At 34.8% G+C, this 23,474-nt stretch overlaps 1 protein-coding gene across 1 annotated transcript in view; it reads left to right on the forward strand.

The window, feature by feature from the left end:
* Positions 1 to 23,474, forward strand: part of LOC106133101 (CCR4-NOT transcription complex subunit 6) — a 140,239-nt gene that overhangs the window by 4,932 nt on the left and 111,833 nt on the right. The window contains exons 3-4 of the mRNA XM_060946030.1: positions 964 to 1,157; positions 7,537 to 7,712. Of these exons, the coding sequence (XP_060802013.1) occupies positions 964 to 1,157; positions 7,537 to 7,712 (370 nt within the window). The remainder of the gene's footprint in view (positions 1 to 963; positions 1,158 to 7,536; positions 7,713 to 23,474) is intronic.

Consider the following 23,474-nt stretch of genomic DNA (forward strand, 5'->3'; position numbering starts at 1 on the left):
GTGTGGTTTCCGGCACCAATACAAAAAAGAATAGGACCACTCCATCTCTTTTCCATGGATGTCGTAAAAGGCGACTAAGGGATAGGCTTACAAACTTGGGATTCTTTTTTAGGCGATGGGCTAGCAACCTGTCACTATTTGAATCTCAATTCTATCATTAAGCCAAATAGCTGAACGTGGCCATTCAGTGTTTTCAAGACTGATGGCTCTGTCTACCCCGCAAGGGATATAGACGTGACCATATGTATGTCAATTTTTATTTCTAATTGGTTTTATAGGTATATTAGCTATTGAACCAATTCGAAATTTTTTTTTCACACACACTTTTGTTCACAAGCTCACCAAAGACCAGAAGAAAGACGACAAGTTGATCTCTTTCCTTTCATGGCATGGCATGGCAAGAGATGGAGTAGTTCGATTCTAAAATGCCGGGAACCACACGGCACCATATGCCAATTTTTCTTTAAAACGGTTTTATTGTTTCTGATTAGATTCTTTAGCTTCGTTTTTGTTAATGTCTACCTAATTAATACTGATTTGAGGCAAATTTTGGTTGGTTTTGATTACAAACTCTCTGAAACAACTTTTCCCTTTTGTCCATGAATTTTCTCTTACCATTATCAATGCCGTGTGGTTCCCGGCACGTTATAAAAAAGAATAGGACCACTCCTCGTTCCCATGGATGTCGTAAAAGGTGACTAAGGGATAGGTTTAAAACTTGGAATTCTTCTTTTAGGCGATGGACTAGCAACCTATTACTAGAATCTCAATTCTATCATTAATCCAAACAGCTGAACGTGGCCTATCAGTCTTTTCGAGACTGCTGGCTCTGTCTACCCCGCAAGGGATATAGACGTGACCATATGTATGTATGTACATATGCAACTCTCTGAACCAACTTTTCCCTTTTGTCCATGAATTTTCTCTTATCATTATCATAAACTCGGAATATTCTCATTCCAGGTAACAGGAGGTGTGCGCGCACTGGCGCCCCAACTGTTCCAACTGACGCACCTGACAGCGCTGTACCTGAACGACAACTCCCTGCAGCGGATGCCGCCCGACATCAGCCAGTTGGTCAACCTTCATACCCTGGACATCTCGAACAATAAGCTGCGCTCGCTGCCCGCCGAACTAGGGGATCTTATACAGTTGAGGTGAACGCTTCGTGTAGTGTGTAGATTTTTCTCTCTTGTCATTATTAAACATGCTAATATGAATTTTAACCGTGTGATTCCCGGCACTAAAGAATGGGACCACTCTATCTTTTCCCCATGGATATCGTAAAAGGCGACTAAGGGATAGACCAATAAACTTAGGATTCTTTTCGTAGGCGATAGGCTAGCGACCTGTCAGTATTTGAATCTAAGTTTCATCTTAAAGCCATACAGATGAACGTGGCCTTTCGGTGTTTACAAGACAATAGACGTGACTATATGTATATCTTTTTAAATATAAATCCCTTGGGGACGTTTTATATTTAGATTAAGAATCACTAAAAAGACATAGGGTACCTTTCATCCCGGTAAAAACTATACTTTCCGTGAGATTTGCGACAAATCTGTATTCTTTTGTAGGTGGTGCTAAATTCACGCGGATGAAGTTGCGGGTAAATGCTAGTTACCCATAAGATCGGTAAATTATCTTATTTTTATGAGAAACCTCGTTAAATTACTAGAAAGCTATTCATCAGTAGATGGCGCTATTTGACAATACCTATGTGACGCTATTGAATATTTTAAAAAAGATGGCGCTAATGTAGCTTTTATACGTTTTACATCGGGAGGTTGTTCACAAAATCACAGTAATATTTTTATACTTCTGCGGGCGAAGCCGCGGGTGACCACCAGTCTCTCATAATGCACATATTTTCCCTGATAACAGCTAGTTGTTCAACCTTTACACTTTAGACCTCTCGAACAGTAAGCTGTGTTCCTTGCCAGCGGAGATAGGGCACCCTTATACAGTAAATGTGAATGCTTTATTGTATCTTCGCTCTAGCATCGTACTTCATCTTCGAATAAAATTTTACGATAAAACATCCGCCTCCATAGCATAGCACGCGCGACACCGTTTTTATCTCGCTCGCGAAATAACTAACGCTGTCCCGTTTTGCGTTATAATAACAAGCGAAACAGCGATAGTTACTGGGCCAGAATTATCCATGGGCTATTCTGCTTTTTTTTCTTTCTAACCAATATTCTCTAGCTGCTCTTATGCTTGTCTTCTGGAAACAAAAGAATATAGTATACCAGGTGCTTCTCGATCTACTCAATATTTTAAAAAGGCTAGGTCTAGCCCACAGCCTAAAAGAATCCCGCGACCTGTATTTATCCGAGTAACTGAATCTCAGTTCCACCATTCAGTTATCCAACTAAAAGTGGTTTTCGAGTATTGATATTTGGCTCTCTATCTACTTATTTAGTGGTACCTACTTCATGGTTGACCGGTGTTCCCCGAACACGAGCGAAATGCCTCGACACCAGCCGAGTGGACGTCATATTAGTATTACAATTTAGGCAACTGTTTGTACTATTGTATTTGTAACTGTTTTACTTTAACTAAGTACTTTAGTGTAAGTTACATTTGTGTGATGCTAATAAGCTTTCTTTTCGGTACTGTTGGCTCTGTCTTCCCCTGTCTAGTAAGGGATAAAGACGTGATATCATATACATATATGGATAAATGCATTGTATATTACAGCAGAATCAGTTCAGTAGCTTTGGTTAAGCCAATGATAAGTCAGGATCTTTTCATGTTGCGGACCGGTCGGGTGGTAGACGTAGGATTCCGCTGGTCGGCGAAACGGCCATCGGGTTGATAGCGTGCCAAATGCGCCTTCCGCAAGTGGGATGATGAAAAGGTCTGAACTGGTCACCCTACCTGTGTACTGATCTCGCTCCACACTCCCGATACAAATATGGTTTGCGTTGGCACCGTGTGGTTTTGGCGAGTTCGAGTCCTACATCACGGTCCGGTCTGCCGTAGCTGGGCGGGCAGAACAGGGTCTTTCCACATATTAAATAAAGAAATAATGAAAAAATAAAAATGAACTTTATTTTTGTCTACAACATTACAGTTAGTTCCTTAACAATACTTTAGTTAAATACGTATCTTATCTTGTTCATAAACATAAGGTTAAGATTGTAGTATGGTATCTTATCTTTTGTATTCGAAGTATAAATAAATGTAGATTATTATAACCACGTGTCCTCGCTGCTATCTCCAAACATTGAATACTTTTATTTGCAAATCATCGTCCCTCAGTTGAATGTTATATTGTGCTTGGTTTTTAGGGTTCCGTACCTAAACGGTAAAAACGGGACCCTATTACTAAGCCTCCACTGTCTTCCTGCATGTCCGTCCGTCTGTCAACAGGCTGTATCTCGTAAACTGTAATAGCTAGAAAGCTGAAATTTTATTTGCACAATGAATGTCACAACACTATGTCTCATGTGTGAGTGATACCGTTGTTGTCATTATAACTCGTCGACTTTTCAGAATTTGATGAAATTATCAGTTGGGACACACATTTCGAAATAAATTTCAAGTCATATGAGAACGTTTTCATTTCGGCCAATGTATAAAATGTATAAAGCCATCCTCAATAAATGGTCTATTCAACAAAAAATAATTTTTAAATTCGAACCAGTAGTTTCTGAGATTAGCGCGTTAAAACAAACAAACATCAGCTTTATAATAGTATAGACTAGCTGTGCCCGCGACGTCGTCGGCGTGGAATAATTGTTTTGGGCATCATTGAAGCCCTCAAGGATAAATAATTTTCCCCGATTTTATTCACATTCTCTATTATTTCTTCGCTCCTAATAGTTGCAGTGTGATGTTATATAGCCTAAAGCCCTCCTCGATAAATGGTCTATTCATTACAAAAAGAATTTCAGACAAACAAAGAAACTCTTCAGCTTCATAATATTAGTATAGATATATTATTAAAATTATTCTATAACAGAAGTTTCGAACCCTGTCTTTGTGATTTGTCACGTATTTATTTGATTCGCTTTAAATTTATTTAAAAAGCTGATCGGATTCTTGAACTAAACTTGCACAGAAAATTTTGCTGATGTACGGTGGGACTCAGGAGTTTGTGCTACCTCGCCTTGACTGGTTAAATGGACCGAGATATCCCTTGAGCCGTGTGTACCTTGAACAATACCAGATAATTTATCGCCCACACATCTCACTATAATCTAAAGCGTATTCCCGATTTATTCTCAATAGCATTGGTTTTAAGGGCAATTTTTGTAGTTGTTCGTAAAGCAAGACCGTCTCAGAATCTCATATTTGATGCAATGCTTAGTACTTTTATGACAACCACAGAATAAAATTAAAGTGGTTCCATTCCACTCTGCCTCCGAACCACATGGGCACGATAAGAAAGATAGTCTCTAAATGTTCGTGACGGTGTATTTTTATCTCCATTCTGTTTGTTTACGTTGACCCTAATGTGTTTTTTTTTACTTATCAGCCTAAATCAACGCATTTCTTTTTATTGTATGTATCGCTTATCAGTCTATGTGTACTTTACCTATTCTAATATTTAAAAAGGTAGGCTGTTTTTTTTTGTAACTCTGGAACGCGGATTTCGTAATCAGGGGATGTGGATGTGTGTATTATATATGGGACTATGGTAAAGTTGTGTTCTGAAGAAGTTTAATGGCTCACTTCACTACGACAATTAAAAGTCTAAAGGTCTTCTCCAAGTCCCCAGTTTCCACGAAAAGGTGTTTTTTTCACTAACTCAATAACTATTATTTTTGTGTGTATAATTTTTTAGTCATTTAAATTATATCTTATTCTTTTTGCGTCTTCCCGGTTGAACACTCCATCTCTATGCTTCGGTACTGGGGTGCAATATTAATTCTATACTAAGCAAAATGTAAACTAATAGATTAAAACCTTAATTTTTTTTGTAACTCTTACATTTAAATTTCAACTAATGCGTAATGTTTGTTAACCATAAATGCTGTAAACATATAAACTACGTCATTGCTTATAAAGTGACATTTTATGCTACATTCGTCCTTAAACGCAGCTTTTTAATGGAAATTTAAAATCGAACGTGCACGAATGCGTCGCAAATGTTTAAGAGGATATGTTCAATAAGTAAATTGTAAAAGATATTATTATATGAATGCATATTATACTACCTTAGTTATTTTGTTTTTACATTATGAAAATGTTTCTAAACATTTTAAAAAGTGTGAAAGTGGGATGATTTTTGAAAAGCAATGATGATATTTGTATGACTGGTGTAAAAAGACAGGGACAATGCTTGAGTATGGTCACTGTTTTCTAAAGGAAATTCAAATTTCTTAAAAAGTAATTTCTCCTTGACAACGTGTCTGCTTTACTCGCCAAGCTTTTTGTGTTTCTTCACACTCTATGCTTCAGATTTGGATTTGTCAAATTGACTGAAAACTCTTTAGTACGTAAAACAGTTGACAATAATCCCTCAATATACATCAAAAATTAGCTTCCATTGCTGATAACTTGGGATTTTTTTAGGCGATGGGTTCGCAACCTGTCGCTATTTATATCTCAGTTCCATTATTTAGCCATATAGCTGAACGTGGCCTTTCGGTCTTTTTTTAAACTACGGGTTCTGTCCACCCTGATGTCTACACCGTAAGGAATAATTATATGTATAGTATCTTAAAGCAAGTTAGACGTACATAAGCATACCATCTTAACAATGTATTCGCAACTCGCAAGTAGTGCGCAAAATACGATCAACGTACGAACAATATTTGAAAAACAAAAGAAGTGTTTAGGTATGTAAGGTCGTTGAACTCGCGTGTTATGATAACTATGTAAATTGGCGTTTATTTGTAAACATGACGCGAGCAAAATTTTCGAGATATTGTTATGTTGTGCTACCTAATCTACGCTGATGTTAGAGGCGATTTTGTTTGCTTAAGATGTGAAATCATCTTGTAAAGATGAATATAAAAATGCAGCTATTTCTCACCCGAAAATATCTATTTATGGTCCTTCGTGTTTTCATCGAATAATCAATTGCGAATTATCAATGCAGAAAGGGTTATATGTTCAGATGATCAAAGTACATCTGTCACATTGAGGTTTCGTATTTCTTTTTTTATTTGGTTTGTTGCAAGGTTTAATGATAGTATTGAGATTCAAATAGTAGTAGGTTGAATCTAGCACTCCACTTTATATTTTAGAATTTTATTTTTAAAAATAAAAAAATATCTATTCCATTGTTTTGTCACGCGGCTGAACGTGGCCTTTCAGACTGTTGGTCTGACTAACATGTATGGAAAAAAGACGTAATTATAGTATGTATAAGTAAAAAATATGTTATTGTAGGTATCACATTCTTTCTTCGTGGCTTCGCCATGACCATGACTTAACTAGGTATGTAGGAAACTGTAGGTGAGAAATCAACATGTCATTGAATAACAATAGAAGGTTTTCGTTCTTTCAATAGGCAGATTTGCGGTTTCAAGGATTATACACCGTTAGCGAATTTTAACACATTTCAACAAGTTTCTATGTAAAATTTGGATTTTGTGAGAGTTTGTTTGTTTGTAATATCTTTATTGCACAGATATTTACACAGTTACAAGAAATATTATATAGTTAGAGAAATAAATCACTTGCAATAGCAGACCGGTAAACAATAAAGTAACTACATAGATAAGTAACTTACCAAAGCGGCAAGTCGCTGTGTTATTAGCAGTAATAATATACTAACATAAATACAAATAATAAACATGTCCTTACCCACTAATATGTGTAAACTTATTAATAAATAAACTTACATAAACTAAGAAAAGGTGCTCAAGTTGAGAGGAGTTTAAATTCATTATTTTTTAATATGTTGAGTGACTGTGCCTTTTTATTATTATCGTCGGAGAGTCTTATCGACACCAGCTGCTAGGACATTTGTTGACGTTGACTTTCAGTTAAAAACAAATTCAAAGTTTTCACAATATATAGCGAGTCAATATTTATTGTGCAATGCACCATTTCTTAGTTCAAATATTATTATATATATTATATACTTGATCAAAGGTTTATCATCATCCTTTTAGTGATTAGTCAAACAGACTAAACACCAATAGAACCTTATTAGATAGAACCGATTCCTTTCGAGAACTGTAGTACACGGAGCGGCTACCATCTCACTTATGTGACTGGGAGCCTTTAGATAGAGGACCCTAATCTTGCTTGGATCGTGGGTCCAAATTCATTTGCTTGAATTGCGTAGGTTTCTTCAGTTTTTCTCACCATTAGAGCATCGATCGTATTTAAAGTAATGAAAAGGACCTTAAAATGTCTCCTACTTCAATCTTATACTTGACCACTCGACTACGACGACCTCTACTCTACTCTTGTCCACATTTCTAATATATTTGTAAACAGAATAAAATCAATACGTTTAACGGGCTACCAAGGATCGGACTCCGAACGCCAATAAAGTCTAATATTTTGCAAAGACAAACTGATCCTAACAAACGTTCTTTCCAAACTAACCTTCCAATTCCCTTCCAGAGAGCTGCACCTCCACAACAATTACCTGCGAGTGTTGCCATACGAGCTCGGGAAACTGTTCCACCTTCAGATGTTGGGGCTGCAAGGGAACCCGCTGAGCAAGGAGATGTTATCCATTTACAACGACTGCAACGGCACCTCAAAGCTGTTGACGTATATGCTGGACAATTTGCAAGGTAAGTGGGTTTTTTTTATACACGGTGAATTATTGGTCCGTTAAGGAAGGCTTTCACAGCATTTTAGGACGTTGAAACTGTGAAGCTTTTCGTACAAATAAATAGCAATATAATTTTTTTTTATCTTTATTTCACACAAATTACATTAACATATTTTTTTTATTCTTCCATGCAAATTGGTTGATCAGCTTATCGAATTCGCATAGCGTCGCACTGCAGTTTTGTGTACGAGCCCTTAGTATGGGAAACAATTTTATTTTTTCGTCTCAACCGTACACCATTTAAGTCAAAGTGGCACGGATATCTCCTAAACCCATCGGACCAAAAACTATTAACGTCTTTTAATGTTGCCTCATAGATAAATCATAATTCAATTTATAGATTCTAATCAAAATCGAGATCTTCGCAATGCAATCCACGATTACATTATTTCGGAGCAATCACAAAAGGTCACCAGGGCCTCATTTGGTATCCGATGAAATTTTCGTGAAAGTGATTTTGCTGGTCCATTTTCAATAAACATGACTTTTGTAAACCGGGTTACTCTAATTGAGCGTTCAAGGCGTCGTGACCCGTGGACTTTTGTCTACGACAAATAGCAGTGTCTAAATTGAATATGGAATATTTTTACTAAGAATAGCAAGAGTAGACTTTTCTGTCACGCGTACAAATTGTCGTGTTACACTTATAAATGCGTATCTTAATAAGGGTGTAAGGTGTTTTTTTAAAAGAAATATGGTTCTCAAGTTAAGTGCAAATTTTGCTTTTTATAAGTTTAATTCTTAATTTTTATCTAAAGTAAAAGCTTAGTCTCGAAACGATCTTATTTTTTTTCATGAATTAATATTGACAATTCATTGCGGTCTGCGGTTATTACGCTACGGTACAGATCTTTTTACTCAGGTTTGGTAGGTAATTTAAATTGACAAATACTATATTGCTTCATTTGTTCTGTATCTGTTATAGTAAACTTTTTGTTAACTTGTTTGTTCTTTTTATTTTTAGAGGTTATATCATAATGGCTATTTTAGTTCAAATACGATTACAATGCAGCTTTTTAATGTGAAAATCATAATTCATGATTATAATGCTTATAGTTCTCCATTCGGTAATGTCTCCGGTCATGGTAAATTTAAAATGGCGCCGATCGGCCAAAACCTGACATCGCCCGCGGCGACCCAACAAAGGGTTCACGCGTGCCTTCGAATCGTGCCTAATACAAATGAAAGTCAACAGTTCAACACCAATACAAATCCAAAAGCAAAAACATCGTGATTCGCGCAATCCGCATGACAATAAAAGAGATGCAATTGTCTCACTCCAACACAATAGCGTTGGAAAGTGTGGGAAGACGGTCGCCCCGGTAATTAATTGTTTTAGTAGTCTGAACCGTTACAGCGGCCAATCGGAGAAATTTATTATGGAAATGGCCTGTAATACTGAAGTTAAAAATTAATTGTATTGATTCCTGTTTTGTTGTTGCGGTTATAAATTTACTGCACGATGTCTGTACTAATTTATTGTATGGTATTACAGTCACGAGCGCTGCAACTAATTGTATGTTCGAAATAAAGTTTTCTTTATAGCAAAATACGAATCTAGTTAGTTCTATTAGTTTATAAACATTTCCAGAGGCTGTATTTTCTAAAAGTGAAGCACTATTTTCAATATTATGTATATTTTGCACTACTATTACATACTACTACTTACTACTACTACTACTACTTACTACTACTTACTACTACTATTACTAAATCAAACATGAATGCCGTTAAAAAAAACTATGAACAAAAAATAAATGACCATACAGCAGCAGCTTAAACCAAGAAGTAGTATTAACGTGATAACAATCTTTTTATCTCATCTGGACCTTTATGCGGCTTAATAGTGTCGCAAGGTTCCGGATTAGCTGCCCAGTCAAGGATGACCTTGCTAATTCGTTGCTTTATGCTCCAAATAAGGAAAGGAGGCGCTTCCTCATTGGTTTAAGGTTTTTAAGTTTGTGTTGTACTGACGACAATGACGCCAACATTTTTATGATAATGATACAGACTCCTAACCAGTATGTCTTTTAGCTGTGTGATTTTTGTCACATCAAAAAGAACATACCCAATTTATCTGGATCTCTTTGACTTTTGTACTGGTTTGCCTGGTAAATAGTAAGTTTCGAAGCTCAAAAAGTTTTGAATAAGTTTATGAAGATGGAAAGATTTTTTTTTTACGTTTTTACTATGGAAACCTTGTTTTTACTTTGGTTCAATAAATAAAATACTTTTTTAATAAAACTACATCGATATCCAATAATGAAAGCGAAAGTTACTTTTAAGTAGGCAGGTACTAAAATTCGAACGTACAGATATGTGATAAAAATATACATGAGTATTGCGTTAATAAAGCAGAAGGGAAATTTTCACGCGAATAAGATACTCGTAAAGAATATAAATTAACGATAAAGTCAAATTTAACGATTCACGTGCTCCGTAATGGTCGTCGATTTGACTTCGCGGTTGCCATGTAGGTAAATATTACAAAGGTTAAATGTGATGTCCCAATATTTTTTTTTTACAACCTGTTTTTTTTTTGCCATCTGCCAGTAGTTTTCCTTGAGACTCTTTATGGGCTCGTTTGAGCTATTATAATTAACTAAATTGTTGTCCAGAGTTGCCCGGAATGTGGATGGATATTGTTATGTTAATCTGCTTATTTTACTCAAGTCATTAGTTATAGGTACTTATTTGTTACACAGGTAAGATAATATTACGAATGAATATGAAGTAATATTTTTTAGATTCATGATCCAAATCTCACTGCTAAGCCAAAGTCTGCACTCTTCCATTGCATTCATTCCTATCTATGGGCTATAATTATGCTTGTCTTGAATTCTTGATCCATTTCTCACTTTATTGTGAAATTTTACGTTATCTGTGTATAAAAAAAATATCCAAATATGACTGGCCAATAATGGTGATCGATGCGCCACGACAAACGAGTCGATCGCGACCGGCGCCGGCGCTCGTCGCACGGGTGGAGTGAAAGTTTACGCGAAAGTGAATCCGGAACTGCGGTGACGTCACGATTTGCGCAAGACCACGCTTCCAAGAGCCGTTGCGAAATGTATCTTGTTTTGTTCGGACTCGAGGATCTTTTGGCGCCTTTTTTGTATAAAGAACCAGTGTGACTCTTTTGTGTGATACTTACGTGCTTTGATGTAATCGCTTTCTACCTCTGTGTTTATGTTTTGTGCAAAGAAACTGAAAAAAGCATTCCTTGAGACAGATAAAAACAGCCTAGCCAAAACGAAGTGTCAGTCTGAAGGGGGACAAAGATATACACAGCATAGATTTCATAGAAATCTCAGCTTTTAAATCTATGAATCTCGCAGAATTCAGACTCGACTACGCATTAAATTCAAAACCACAAACTGATCTATATCTGGTTTGTAACAATAAATATTGTTAGATACTGGCGCCAACTAGTCGCCAGTTAGATAGGGATATATAATGGGTTAGTTTCCTCAAACAAAATCAATAGAAAAATTGGCGAATATGTATAATAACTAGCTTTCGCCCGAGGCTCCGCCCTTTTGAACAGTACCCTATATCCTTTTCCATACTTCACACTATACGTAAGTCAAATTGGGGTCAGTGGTTTTTAGGTGAAAAAGACGGACAAATAAACACTTTCACATTTATATCATCATATTACTGTGGATTAACCCCTTTCGGAAAGTGAAAATATTTGATCCAATCCAAATTCAACGCGGCAATCTTATTGTATTTTTATTTTAAAACGAATACTACTTCAATTATATAATAAGATCAGGTTAAGTTCTCGTTAAGACTTTCTAAATATTATTTTGTTTTGTTTCTATAATTTCAGTACGAAAACAACTTAAAGTCAATTTAAGTGCTTGTAATTACTCAGTTCTGTTGGTAGAACTAATTTATTTGTTTCATTGCTGTTAACAAGATCTGATAAGACTGTTTCTTAATTAACTGTCAAGTGTTTATTTATGTGAAAGTCTACCTTTGAATGACCTTTAAATTATATATTAAATTATATAATCTTTCTAATGGAATTATTACTAAGATACAATAAACTGATTAATCTGTGTGTAAAATGATTTATTTGAGTAGAACCTTTTAGTCCAATGAGCTGCGATGGCATAACCAACAAAAGTTATTATGTTGGAGATTATGCAATAGGCTTTGGTAAAAAATGTTCTTTTTTCAAAATGATTGTGGTCTGTAAGCTATGTTTTGGTCCATTCTTTACCAATATTATGCCTTGAAGTCTCTTTTTGCGTAACCAATCTTCTTTACTAGTTAAAAATACTTAATCACTGTTTTACATATCTCTTATAATCGTATATTATTTAATTACATGAAGTCTCTGTCGACCGAATATATAGTACCGACCCTAGTACTTATCGGGTAAATTACGAAGAGAAAGTGAACAGTGGTCGTAAATGTACGTTGCAATAAAGTTCTTACACGGGGCAAGATAGCTGGCTTTTAATTCATATCCATATAATCACGTCTATTTATCTTTCGAGGTAGACATAGTTCACACACACGTTCACACGAGTACACGTTCAGCTCAGTTATTGATAGAACTGAGATTTAATTATTGACAGATTGCGACGAGCCCATTGCCTATAAGAAGAATCCCAAGTCCACATGCAAAATGTAAGTTAGTTACGTCCAAGTAAGGGCTTACTTGGTTATTAAAATCTTGGTAAGTTTGCTAATGCGAGCAATCGATGGAGAGCCAGCTGAAAAGACGGGTATTTGATATTGAATAAGTTTATTGTTGATTTCTTAAGTTTAAACAAATCTGGAACAAAGCTTTTAGAGAACTATTTAAATAATAAAAAATCTACTTACATTATTTCTTCTCACAAATATTGAAAGAACTTTTTCCATCTTTAAGAACCTAGAATTCCTATTGATATTACTATCCGAAAAAGTAACTTTTGTATTTGAACTTTTACCGTTTACCTGAATTAATATCTAGTCTTATTAAGATTGAAATAGCCTAAGGTAATTAGCAGCACAACAACGGTTCTAACCTACCCCAAACAGGTAAAAGACGTGCGGGAGAAAGATATTTTTCAGAGTACATCGGAGTGGTTACTACAGCTACATATATTAACGTTCGTAATATTAAAAGTCCTCACAAATTCAGACAATATAGGTATAAGAACTTTGTTGTGTACTAGCATTAGTTATCTGAAATGTTTTCACACGTCGCAATATTTTGGTCCATTCGACCCTCTTTATTCTTGACATAAAATGGTATGAAAAAAAATCAGGGCTGACCTGATTTATATAATAAAGGTTTCATATTTTCATCAAAATATTTAAAAGCGCATTTTATAAATTGGAGATTAATTGTTTAAATCGGTGACTCAGCTTTTTCACTTTTAGTTACTTTTTCACCTTCAGATAAATCTGCTTCAAAAAAATAAAAACGAAATGTAACAGAAACCCTTATCAAATATTGACTCGGCAAATTTCTAAAAGCGCATCGGTCCTACCTCAATAAAGGACCGACGTAAATGCAGACAACACTGATATAGGGCTAGACAGCGTGGCGTAACATTGTGAGCGTGCACCCGTTGTTGGCGCCCTGGCCCTGAACGGTGCAAGGGCGCCCCGCCCTTCAGCGAACAAGTCTAGAGGTCGCGGATGTACCCTTATTTCGTCCGTTGGGCTGTCATTGCCGATAGCTTGGAGCTTATTGGTTTCTAAACGTAATCGATGTCCGAGGACACGATGACGTCGCTTTGGTGTCTATCGATTGTTGTCAGTCATGATGGCTTTTTTTTTATAGATCCTTTTAGGTGATTTCTTGTTGGTTCGTTTTTGTTCTGCCCGATTTTATGTGGATGGTAAATTATTTCTATTCTTTTACATTTATTCATTTTTTTATCGTTTATATCTGGAAAATGTTAAATGTTATATTCTAAATCTATTTCTTTAACTATCCTATGCGTGACTTCGTTTCCATGGGAATTTTCAATACTTACCGTATTATTGGTCATTTTTACTATCTGAATAACTAAGTGATAGATTTTTCAGGCACCGTTTCCTATTAAATATTCAAATTAACATAAGTAACAACTCGCCATCAAATTGGATTTAAAGTGAATTTTCTCTTTAGCGCGTTTATTGTTCAACAGCAAATCGTGATTGATATTATGACAAATGGAAATTTCATCAGCTCTCGAATCGATTTCCAAGTTTTCGCTTCAATGGAAACGTACTTTAACGAAACCATTACAGTTATCCAACAAAGTACTAATTAAATACTACACGGATTCGGGTCGAAGGGCGGAGGACGTAGGTGCAAGGACGCTGCGCCCTTTTAGGCGTCTGAAGGTCAACCTCTCATCCTTTTTCACCAGACAAATGTTTGTTTTGGAAAGTCATTTTTGTGGATATAATGTAAGCGTCTGCGTTAGTGTTGGCAAAGAAACGCCATACTGTTTTTATTTTGTTAATATCTGTTATTTCTGGTTTGCGAGCTCGAATCCATTATATTGTGTGTATAGGATGTTTTCAACACGTTAATGGCTTGTATTTTTATTATATTTAAGTTTTGAACCTAAAAAAATATTTAATCGAGGTCGATAGGGCCTTGAAAAAAGCTACACCCCGGAATGCCTACGCTATTTAAAGAAGTATTATTTATTGCAACTAAGTAACATCGCAGTACCTGTTTTTCATTTCATTTCAGCTTTCTATCTGAATGTCCACTGAGTTTATTTTTAACATACGTGAAGGCTAATTTATTTATGAAAAACAATGTTATAAGGATTACCTATTTAAATTAATCAATATTTAATAAGTTTTGATGATATGCTACTTCCAGGTTAAATAGTTTAGCATAATTTGATACTTGACTTTATAACGCATTTATGCATAAGTCATTATTGTAAAAATATCCAGAACAACGGAAAGGAAGAATTTATAGTAAGTATCATTCCATCATCATTTTGTTTTTTGTCATTTAGGTACCAATACTGCAGATATTTGGTCAAAACTCTGTAATGCGAGAATTTAATTTATTATGATAACTGTTACTAGTTTTTGCCAGTGTCCCATTTTGCCTTTTGCTCCATTTTTGTGGAGAACTTCGAGACATGATAATATTCTTCTTACCACTCTCCTACACTGAAACAATTTCAGCTTACGTACACTGCATTTTTATTTTTCATGTACGTTCCTTCCTTGAGAAATGCAGGGAACGGACGGATGGTCTTAGAAGAGGATATTTCAAAATTCTCGCGTAAATGGAAAATAAATAAGCTTCTTATTACGCGGGCGGAGATTCAGGCATAGACGTAGTAAGTACAAGTATTGATAAAATGGATATTTGCTTTATTGGACACTGTTCTGTGTACAACAATGTAGCGGTATATTTATCGCCTGGAATACAAATGAGCGCGACCGGGCAGCTTTAACTTTCGTTCGTCCGGTCGAACTGACACCCTCGGCTGAAGAAGTAAAGGCGGAGCGGAGTTAAATAAGAGGCAAATACCAAAACGTTTGTATCAAATGTCATATAACCTTAACTTTACACCCTTTTATTTTACAAAATTTATCTATTTCAATATAGATCATGATTATAAACGATGTTTAATGATAGAATTCTATCTTGAGAAAATCTGCCCGGCAACTGGATGAATAACCATGTTTGCGGAGGTCATACAGGAGTCGCTTCGTGTTAAGACTTGACACCATCCAACCCCAACCTGACCATGATCAAAGGACACCCCGGGCTCCGCTCCAGATAGGTGTGGATATTACTGAGATTAAGTTGAAGGGTACAAAGAATTTAATCTATAAAACCAATCGTTATGCTTCTCGGACATTTTGCAGCTTCTTCGTATACGTCTATTTTTAATAAATCGTTTTATAGGATAGCAACTACAGATGTTGTTATAAATTATTGCCAACCTATAGCAATAGTACCTATATAGTCAACCCCACAGCGTTAAGCGTTAAAGTTACTTTAACTTACCGTGCGTCTTTCTTTTTTTCCTTTCACCGACAAGGTGCTTTATGGCGTCGTAAAAAGGCTCGTGCCGGGAAAATGCATAATTTACTTATATTTCTTTGTCGACCTCGTCAATTTCAGATTATAAAGGGCTACAGTGGTGTTGGGAAATTGTGGAAAGAGGGGCCTTTATTTATTTATTTCATTTATGTATTTATGTACATCAAGGAAAATAAGAATAAAACTTAAAATAAATAAAACAAACGGGGTGAGCTAAATAAAACCGTTTAATAAGGAGAAATTCAGTACAAGGGCACTACTTATTTCTAGAGAAATTTCTTCTGGCCTTTGATACCGGAAATAATGTTGTTTATTTATCAAATACTATTTATTGCACATTTGTTTTATATTAAAAATGTATGTACAGTTTGATCTTTAGTGAGACATTTAACAAATGTCGTGAAATAATGAAATGTTATAAAATGAAATTTTGTATTCATGTTGTAGCAATATAAGTAATAGTTTAAAAAACAATTTAGTTTACAAGGTTCGCTAAAATTGGGGACAAAAATTATAAGTAATTAAGAGTTAATATATTATTGTAAGTAAATTATTGTACAAATTATTAGAAATAAACTAAATGCAAATAATTCAATTTCCACTTTTCATCCCATTCTATGATTTAAAATACTTTGAAAAGATTTTTTCTTTCACAGTATCTTAAAATATTTCTAAGTATGAAACTTCTGCTGACTACGAAATCATAAACGAGAGAGATTTTGCCAGCTCGTGAGAAATTTTCTTATTGGCTGAATTGTGTATGAAACACACTGAAGCCTACGAAGAAAATGCGACTACGAGATAGGCTAATAAACTTGCGATTCTTCTTTTAGGCGAATTTATGGTATGTTCCATTGATCTAAAGTTGCCTATGAACACATACACACACAACATAATATTCCAGTGGACTTATACCATTTATGAATTTATATGCTTTTTATTTTCCTCATACGGTTAAGAAGTTAAGTTGGTTAATTGTTCTACTATAAAATTAATTTTTTCCTTTGTTATAAAACAACCTCCAAACAAAATTTATTCAAAATTGAAACAGATTTAATATAATCATTAAGATAAATGTACCATAAAGTACCAACAGCGATGTAGACATCAAACGTGTGCACTTAATTACGCCAGTGCATTCATCCCCAGTGGAAACTGCAAATGAAATTGCCGTATTTGCATTTACCGCTTTTGTGGCTATTAGCTAGTACACTTCCGGTGAATGTGCAGGTAATTGCTTTCCGCGTGCAAGCGACGCCGGCGCATACATGAAAGCCGATAGAAATCTACATAAATATGTTTATATAAAAATCGAAAAAAGCTTATTCCTTGATCACGAAATCTCAAAAACTTCCGAGTCAATAAGATGAAATTTGATAAGATTTAGATTTTTTTTTGGAAGTTTCCTATTGGAACGAGACTTAACCGGATTTTTCGTATTGCGCAGGCGGATAATAAATATAGAACTTTTTGATAGATCTATTTTGAGCTATCCTTCATTGACCCGAATGAATATTAAAAAATCTGAATACTCGTACATATATACAGTAGGTCCCGGGTGCGAATCTCGGTCAGGGAATGTTGAGAAACAAAGTTTTTCTGATTGCCCTGGGTCTTGGATGTTAATATATCTATATACTCATAAGTATTTATAATAAAAATATATAATCTTTGATCGGTGTATATGAGTTTCAATCATATTTCGAGGCTAACTCAATCTGTGTATTTTGTTCTGTATATAACTATTATTATTAAGATACATGGTCTTAATCTCATGCGCAATAATTTTCTACATCTAAATGCATTCGATTAGCCTTTCATGATATAGTCTCATTCGCATAATGTGCTGTCTGTACTGTGTATATTTTAGTTATTTTCATAGTTTAATGTCTTATGGTCTGCTGCTTTGGGGAGCAGCAGCAGACATACAAACTATTTTCATTCTACAAAAAAGGGCAATTCGGGCCATCTACGGCTTAAAACAAAGAGATTCACTTAGAGATTTTTTCAAAACCCTTAATATTTTAACATTGCCCTCACAATACATTTTCGATAACATTATGCACGTTAGGAAAAACTTAGACGCTTTCAAAAAAGTAGGTGAATGTACTAGAAGATCACTGCGGAACAATTACAAGTTGTCGATCCCAGCGCATCGGCTGGCTAAGGTAGGGAAATCATTCCTAATTAATTGTATAAGATTTTATAATAAATTACCAAAAAGTGTTCTTGAAATGAATGATAGAAAATTCAAAAAGTACATTAAAGATGAGCTTTGTAGGAAAGCCTATTACAGCACGGAGGATTATATTAATGACTAGAGGCCGCCCGCGACTTCGTCCGCATGGAAACCCTATCAATCCCGCGGGAACTCTGGGATAAAAAGTAGCCTATGTGTTATTCTGGGTCTTCAGCTACCTACATACCAAATTTCATGGTAATCGGTTCAGTAGTTTTTGCGTGAAAGAGTAACAAACATCCATACATCCATACAAACTTTCGCCTTTATAATAGTAGTAGGATAGTAGGATAAACATGTGTGGCCCGAGCTTGACATAATGGCCTCTTAAATGCTTGTGCATTTTTGACATGATGTTGACATACTCGTAATTTGTACAGTGTGTACATATTTTATTTTATCTTTATTTATTTGACGAAATATCGAATTCGTATTGAAATAACTAGTTCTACATTCATTCATGTTTTTTAATGTAGACAATGTGTATTCGTCCATGATTTAGATTTAAGAGATCTATATTTGTACATTGTCGTCCGATGAAAATGCTGCAGTGTAGTTTGTTCCGCCGCTTCTTCTATACATGCGCTTTGGAAGCGGTAGTAGTTATTATTAGATTTAAGTGGTGTGACGTCAATAAGTGATACCTTGTATCCAATTTTGAAAATAAATCTATTCTATTCTATTCTATTCTGTACCAATAGAAATGAATACTTTAATGATATTTTTGTCCGTGTCTAAGCTGTTTACATGCCAAAAGTACCGATTGCATAAGAAATATATTGTACAATAAAGCTATGATTGTACAATAAATTACGTGTTTGCGCTATAATGTGTGCATAATCAAACACTGAACGTAATTGACCAATCATATGTAGGCATTGTTAAACGGCACAATAATACTGTACCTGTGTAAATGGTTACATATTATGTGTTTATATTTTAGCAAAATGTAATCTCTTTTTTTTAATGTTTCTTTCATCTAAGCATCTCACTGGAATAGTCAGTTCAGGTCATTCTGCCCGATACTAGTCTTTATAACCAAAATTTTTGATAGGAACTAGTTTATGTGTGTTATGGTGTTTGGTTCATAGTAAGTTTGTGCTGCGATTTTTTATTGATTGTTTGTAAAATGAGAGAACTTTAATTATTATATAAACGGCAATTTTATAGGTCAGAAATTTGAATTCCGGCATGCAATTAAGGAATTTGGGTTTCTAATAATGTAACTTATTTTCATTTTTAAACGAAATTCACATTCTACCGAATTTTAACTTTAGTCAATAAATCTACCGAAGTCATCGTTAATCATGTCGTAGATAACTAATAAACTATATTCAAATTTCGACCTATTCACACTAAGCAACCAAAATATGCATAGACAGGTTTCCGGTCAGATGCGGCGCCTGCACTGATGCGATTTTGATTGCACTTTCACTAAACGCAGCGGCGTGGTTTCCTCACTCTGTTACGTCCGCTAAACGTTGTTTGTCACGCGTTCGATTCGGATAGATTCTTAGATCTGTGACGACTAGTCACGCTGTTTTTGTGTCAATTCGCTGGTGTTTTTAGGTCAATTTCTATTTACTATAGCTAAGTGTGTTATATGGTTGTTGGTGTTCTGCTTTTCATTTGTAAATTATAACTCTGGTCGGTCAAAGAGTCAAATTGATAAATTACAGCCAGTTTCATTCGAGTTTCGAGAGTTTTGAAATTTCATATGATCAAGTCTATCATAAATTTATTTGCTTTTAAAATATGTATATCTATTGCATAGAAGCAAAATCAGTTACAGACCATGCAAATGTAAAGTTGAAAATCGATTCATAGTATAGGTCTTAATACAATTCTATGGTACAAAATGTGCTATCACATTTTGTACTCTAGAATTATATTTTTTAATACGGTTTTAGAACTATTTCGTTAATATGAATAAATTACTTTCCATAATGTTATGTACCTATCATAGCATAAAAATAAATTTATCTTTCACTTCTTTTCATCTTTTCAAGGTGTCCCTTAAGGTAAACGAAGGGCGTCGAAATTATAAATGCAAATTACAATTTAAATTTTAGTATGCTAACGGGTCAATGAGAATTGGTCTTTTCAGAATTTTCATTAGTATTGATTTAGACTTCACCACTTTTTACTTTATTTTTTTAATTTTAAGGTGACTTACCATACCGTCTAAACGTTGTAGGAGTTAAATTTTTATTTATTAAGTAAGTGTGTTTTTATGTAAATCTGGTATTGTGACAACCATTAAGCTACGGTAAAAGCTTACGACTGTAATAAATATAATAAATAAATATATACGGGACAAATTACACTGATTGAGTTAGCCTCGAAGTAAGTTCTAAACTTGTGTTACGAGATACTAACTCAACGATACTATATTTTATAATAAATACTTATATAGATAAACATCCAAGACCCAGGACAATCAGAAAAAGTTATTTTCTCATCATGCCCTGACCGGGATTCGAACCCGGGACCTCCGGTGTCACAGACAAGCGTAGTACCGCTGAGCCACAGAGGCCGTCTAAATAAAATACTAACTCAATAGACGAACCTAGGAGAATTATGTCTGTTTTTGTTCTTACCTACTAGTAACAAATTTATTAAAATGTCATGCTTTTTAAAAAAAGCACCTATAAAAATACAGCCAAATTATTACTAGCATATCCATATCCAAAACAGCCATGTTTGTTTGCGATAAAATCGAAAGGAGATGGAAAGTGGAATGTTGCAACAGTGAGAATTAGCTTGCAAATATCAAGAGTATTTGGCCACTTTCAAATTTAAAGGGTCTTGTTGTTCCATAAAAAAAAAGATACTTTATTTGGTTTTTATTTTAGAATTTGGTAGTATGATTTTTGTATTTGAATGAAGTAACATTACATCAATAAGAAAGTATGATAATAGTAAAAATATTATTTATTTTATCTTCATTTTAAATTGAAATACGTTTATACTATTTTGTATTATTAGCCTTACGAATAAACACCATTAACTAACGGAATAAGTTTGTTTTATTTTATCGAATGATCTACTAGAGAAACGAAATTAAAGTAACATTTATTTGACACTTAACGACGAAATAAACAAGGAATTGAAAATCACAAGACGATCATGGTCATGATAAAATACTTATAAGTTCTTGAATTCATTATGGTTGCATATTTATAAAGTCACATTATTTAAAATATTCGTTTATGTTTAAAATCAAGTTTCTTAAAGTACATGTGTGAACGCGGAAACAAATTTTGGGTAATAGGAAATTATAAAATTAAAATTTGTCTTTCCATGACGATTAATTAGCTTTTGATGTAGAAGTTGTCATCGACGGATAAGGATATTCCGAATTTTTAACTGGATCCGAGTCCGTACGATTAGTTTTGCATCGGACTCTGGCAACACCTACCTCTGGAGCCGAGAGCGAGAGTGGATAGAAAACTGATTTTGTCTTAGCACGCAACACCGCGAGGTCAACGAATTGGCTTGATCACTTTCTCTCGGCGCACACCACACGGTCCAGTTAGACTATTTATTGAAATTACGCAGTACACAGTCATTTGCGATTATGAGAAAGTTATATGATGTTTTTGAGGTTACGTCTGGTCGTTAGTGATGTGTGTTGGGTAACGTTTCGGCTGATGTGGTGCGCTTCGAACGATTAATGTCGGATAAATGGTTCGCTGTTACGTAATTCGTGCGTGATCTCCGCTCGATTAGAGAGTGTTCAGAATTAGTTGATAGATCTTTTATGATTCGGTTTTGTTGAGAGATTAGTCGTGAAGTCAGGTCTGTTGGTTGAAAATGGACGGCGTTCCGGCAGTGAATTTCTACATTGTCCAAGGAAGACTGATAGAGTTGTCCTATTGTATTTTGAAAATCAGAAACCGCGTTCGGCTTCTTTTTTCTTTCTCTTAATTTTACTATAGTTAAATTGATCTTTCTCAAATGAGGGTTGGATTTCCATGGAACAAGGGGCTACTTTTTAGTATGCCAGATCCTTGGAACGAACAATATCATGTTTGTCATTTGCATGTTAAATGTCAGAAAGACTAAACAAAATGATGATCAGCCTTGTTTTCCGGATATAGTTAACTTATACTTTATATGTGCAAATTCAATACTATGAATTTTAATTATGACAACTTGCCCAATATTTACAGATCTACAAAGTTGACTAATGAAAACTTCACCCTTTGTGAAATTCCAAAGTGAAATATTTTTAGTCTTCATTTAATGAATATGACATCAATGACCACAAAATTTGTAGACAAATTATTCTCAAATAAAAGTCCAAGCCGTTTTGAAGTAACATTCACTACGCGAAATGGTCTCGGCGTTACATAATTTAGTACAGCACTTTCCATTCTTTCGTAACCACTATTTTTATTTTAACACGAGATAATAAAAGATTCATTGGCCATTCAATTATATTTGAAGCTATAATATAATGTAAAAGGTTCTTAAAGTTTATTTAGAAAGGAGATGCACTTATTTATACGCTTTTATTTAACCCGACTTGTATATTAAGGATAAATCTTCTTTCACATATGATATTAAATTTTTTCATCTAAATACATTGGTCACGTAAGAAATGCCAAGCCATGAACTTGTTTTTAAAAGCGTAAAGCAAACGATATCCTACAAACTCAATGTTTCTGTGAAGAATCTGAAAAATCTCATGCACAATTAAACACCATGATGCCAGTATTGTTCTCTGCAAAGTTACATTTGTTCAGCTACCGTCACATCCGCCACAAACTTTCGATATTCACGCAAGGAAAACTGATGAAAGTTCCGTGTCATGTTATTGTATGAATACTTATGCTAAATGGTGTATATATGTACTGTATGCTAAATGGCAAGATGTACGCGTATATTCACTGGGTTGACGTTTATCGAGAGAGAGGCATGTGCGTTGAATCATCAACAACACTTTCACTCGCGCGCCCCCGAAGAGCAAGCAAGGTCGCGTCATACGGTCCGATGTCTCTATGCAAACCTGAATTTAGAACAGAAATTACTGATAAGCGAAAAAATAGGTGTTTGGGCTAGCAACTTGTACTTAGTAAATCTCAACTCTTCACTCAATAATTTGAGGAACGAAATTGGCGTGAGAGTTTGAAGTGCTGAAAGAATGCACAAAATGTCAATCGTAGGAAGTTTTTACTATTGATCTATGGGCAGCTTCTGTTTTTGGCTACTATCCATCCCTATTTCTGTTGCCTTATTAACCTTATGTATAAAATATATTTATCAATCATCTTAGCAGAAAGAAGTCCACTGACGGACATATGCCTTTCCCAAAGTTTTACACTTCGAACGGTTAGATGAAGTTTGCATTTGATACCTGCAACCTTAATAATAAGTTTTTGTTTATTAATATTTTCTCATCGTTAAAATTAAACGATTTTAAACAAGAGTCACTTTATTATTTTTGTACAAAA

The sequence above is a fragment of the Amyelois transitella genome, chromosome 10 (genome assembly GCF_032362555.1).
Source record: "Amyelois transitella isolate CPQ chromosome 10, ilAmyTran1.1, whole genome shotgun sequence".
Classification (NCBI taxonomy): Eukaryota; Metazoa; Arthropoda; class Insecta; order Lepidoptera; family Pyralidae; genus Amyelois; species Amyelois transitella.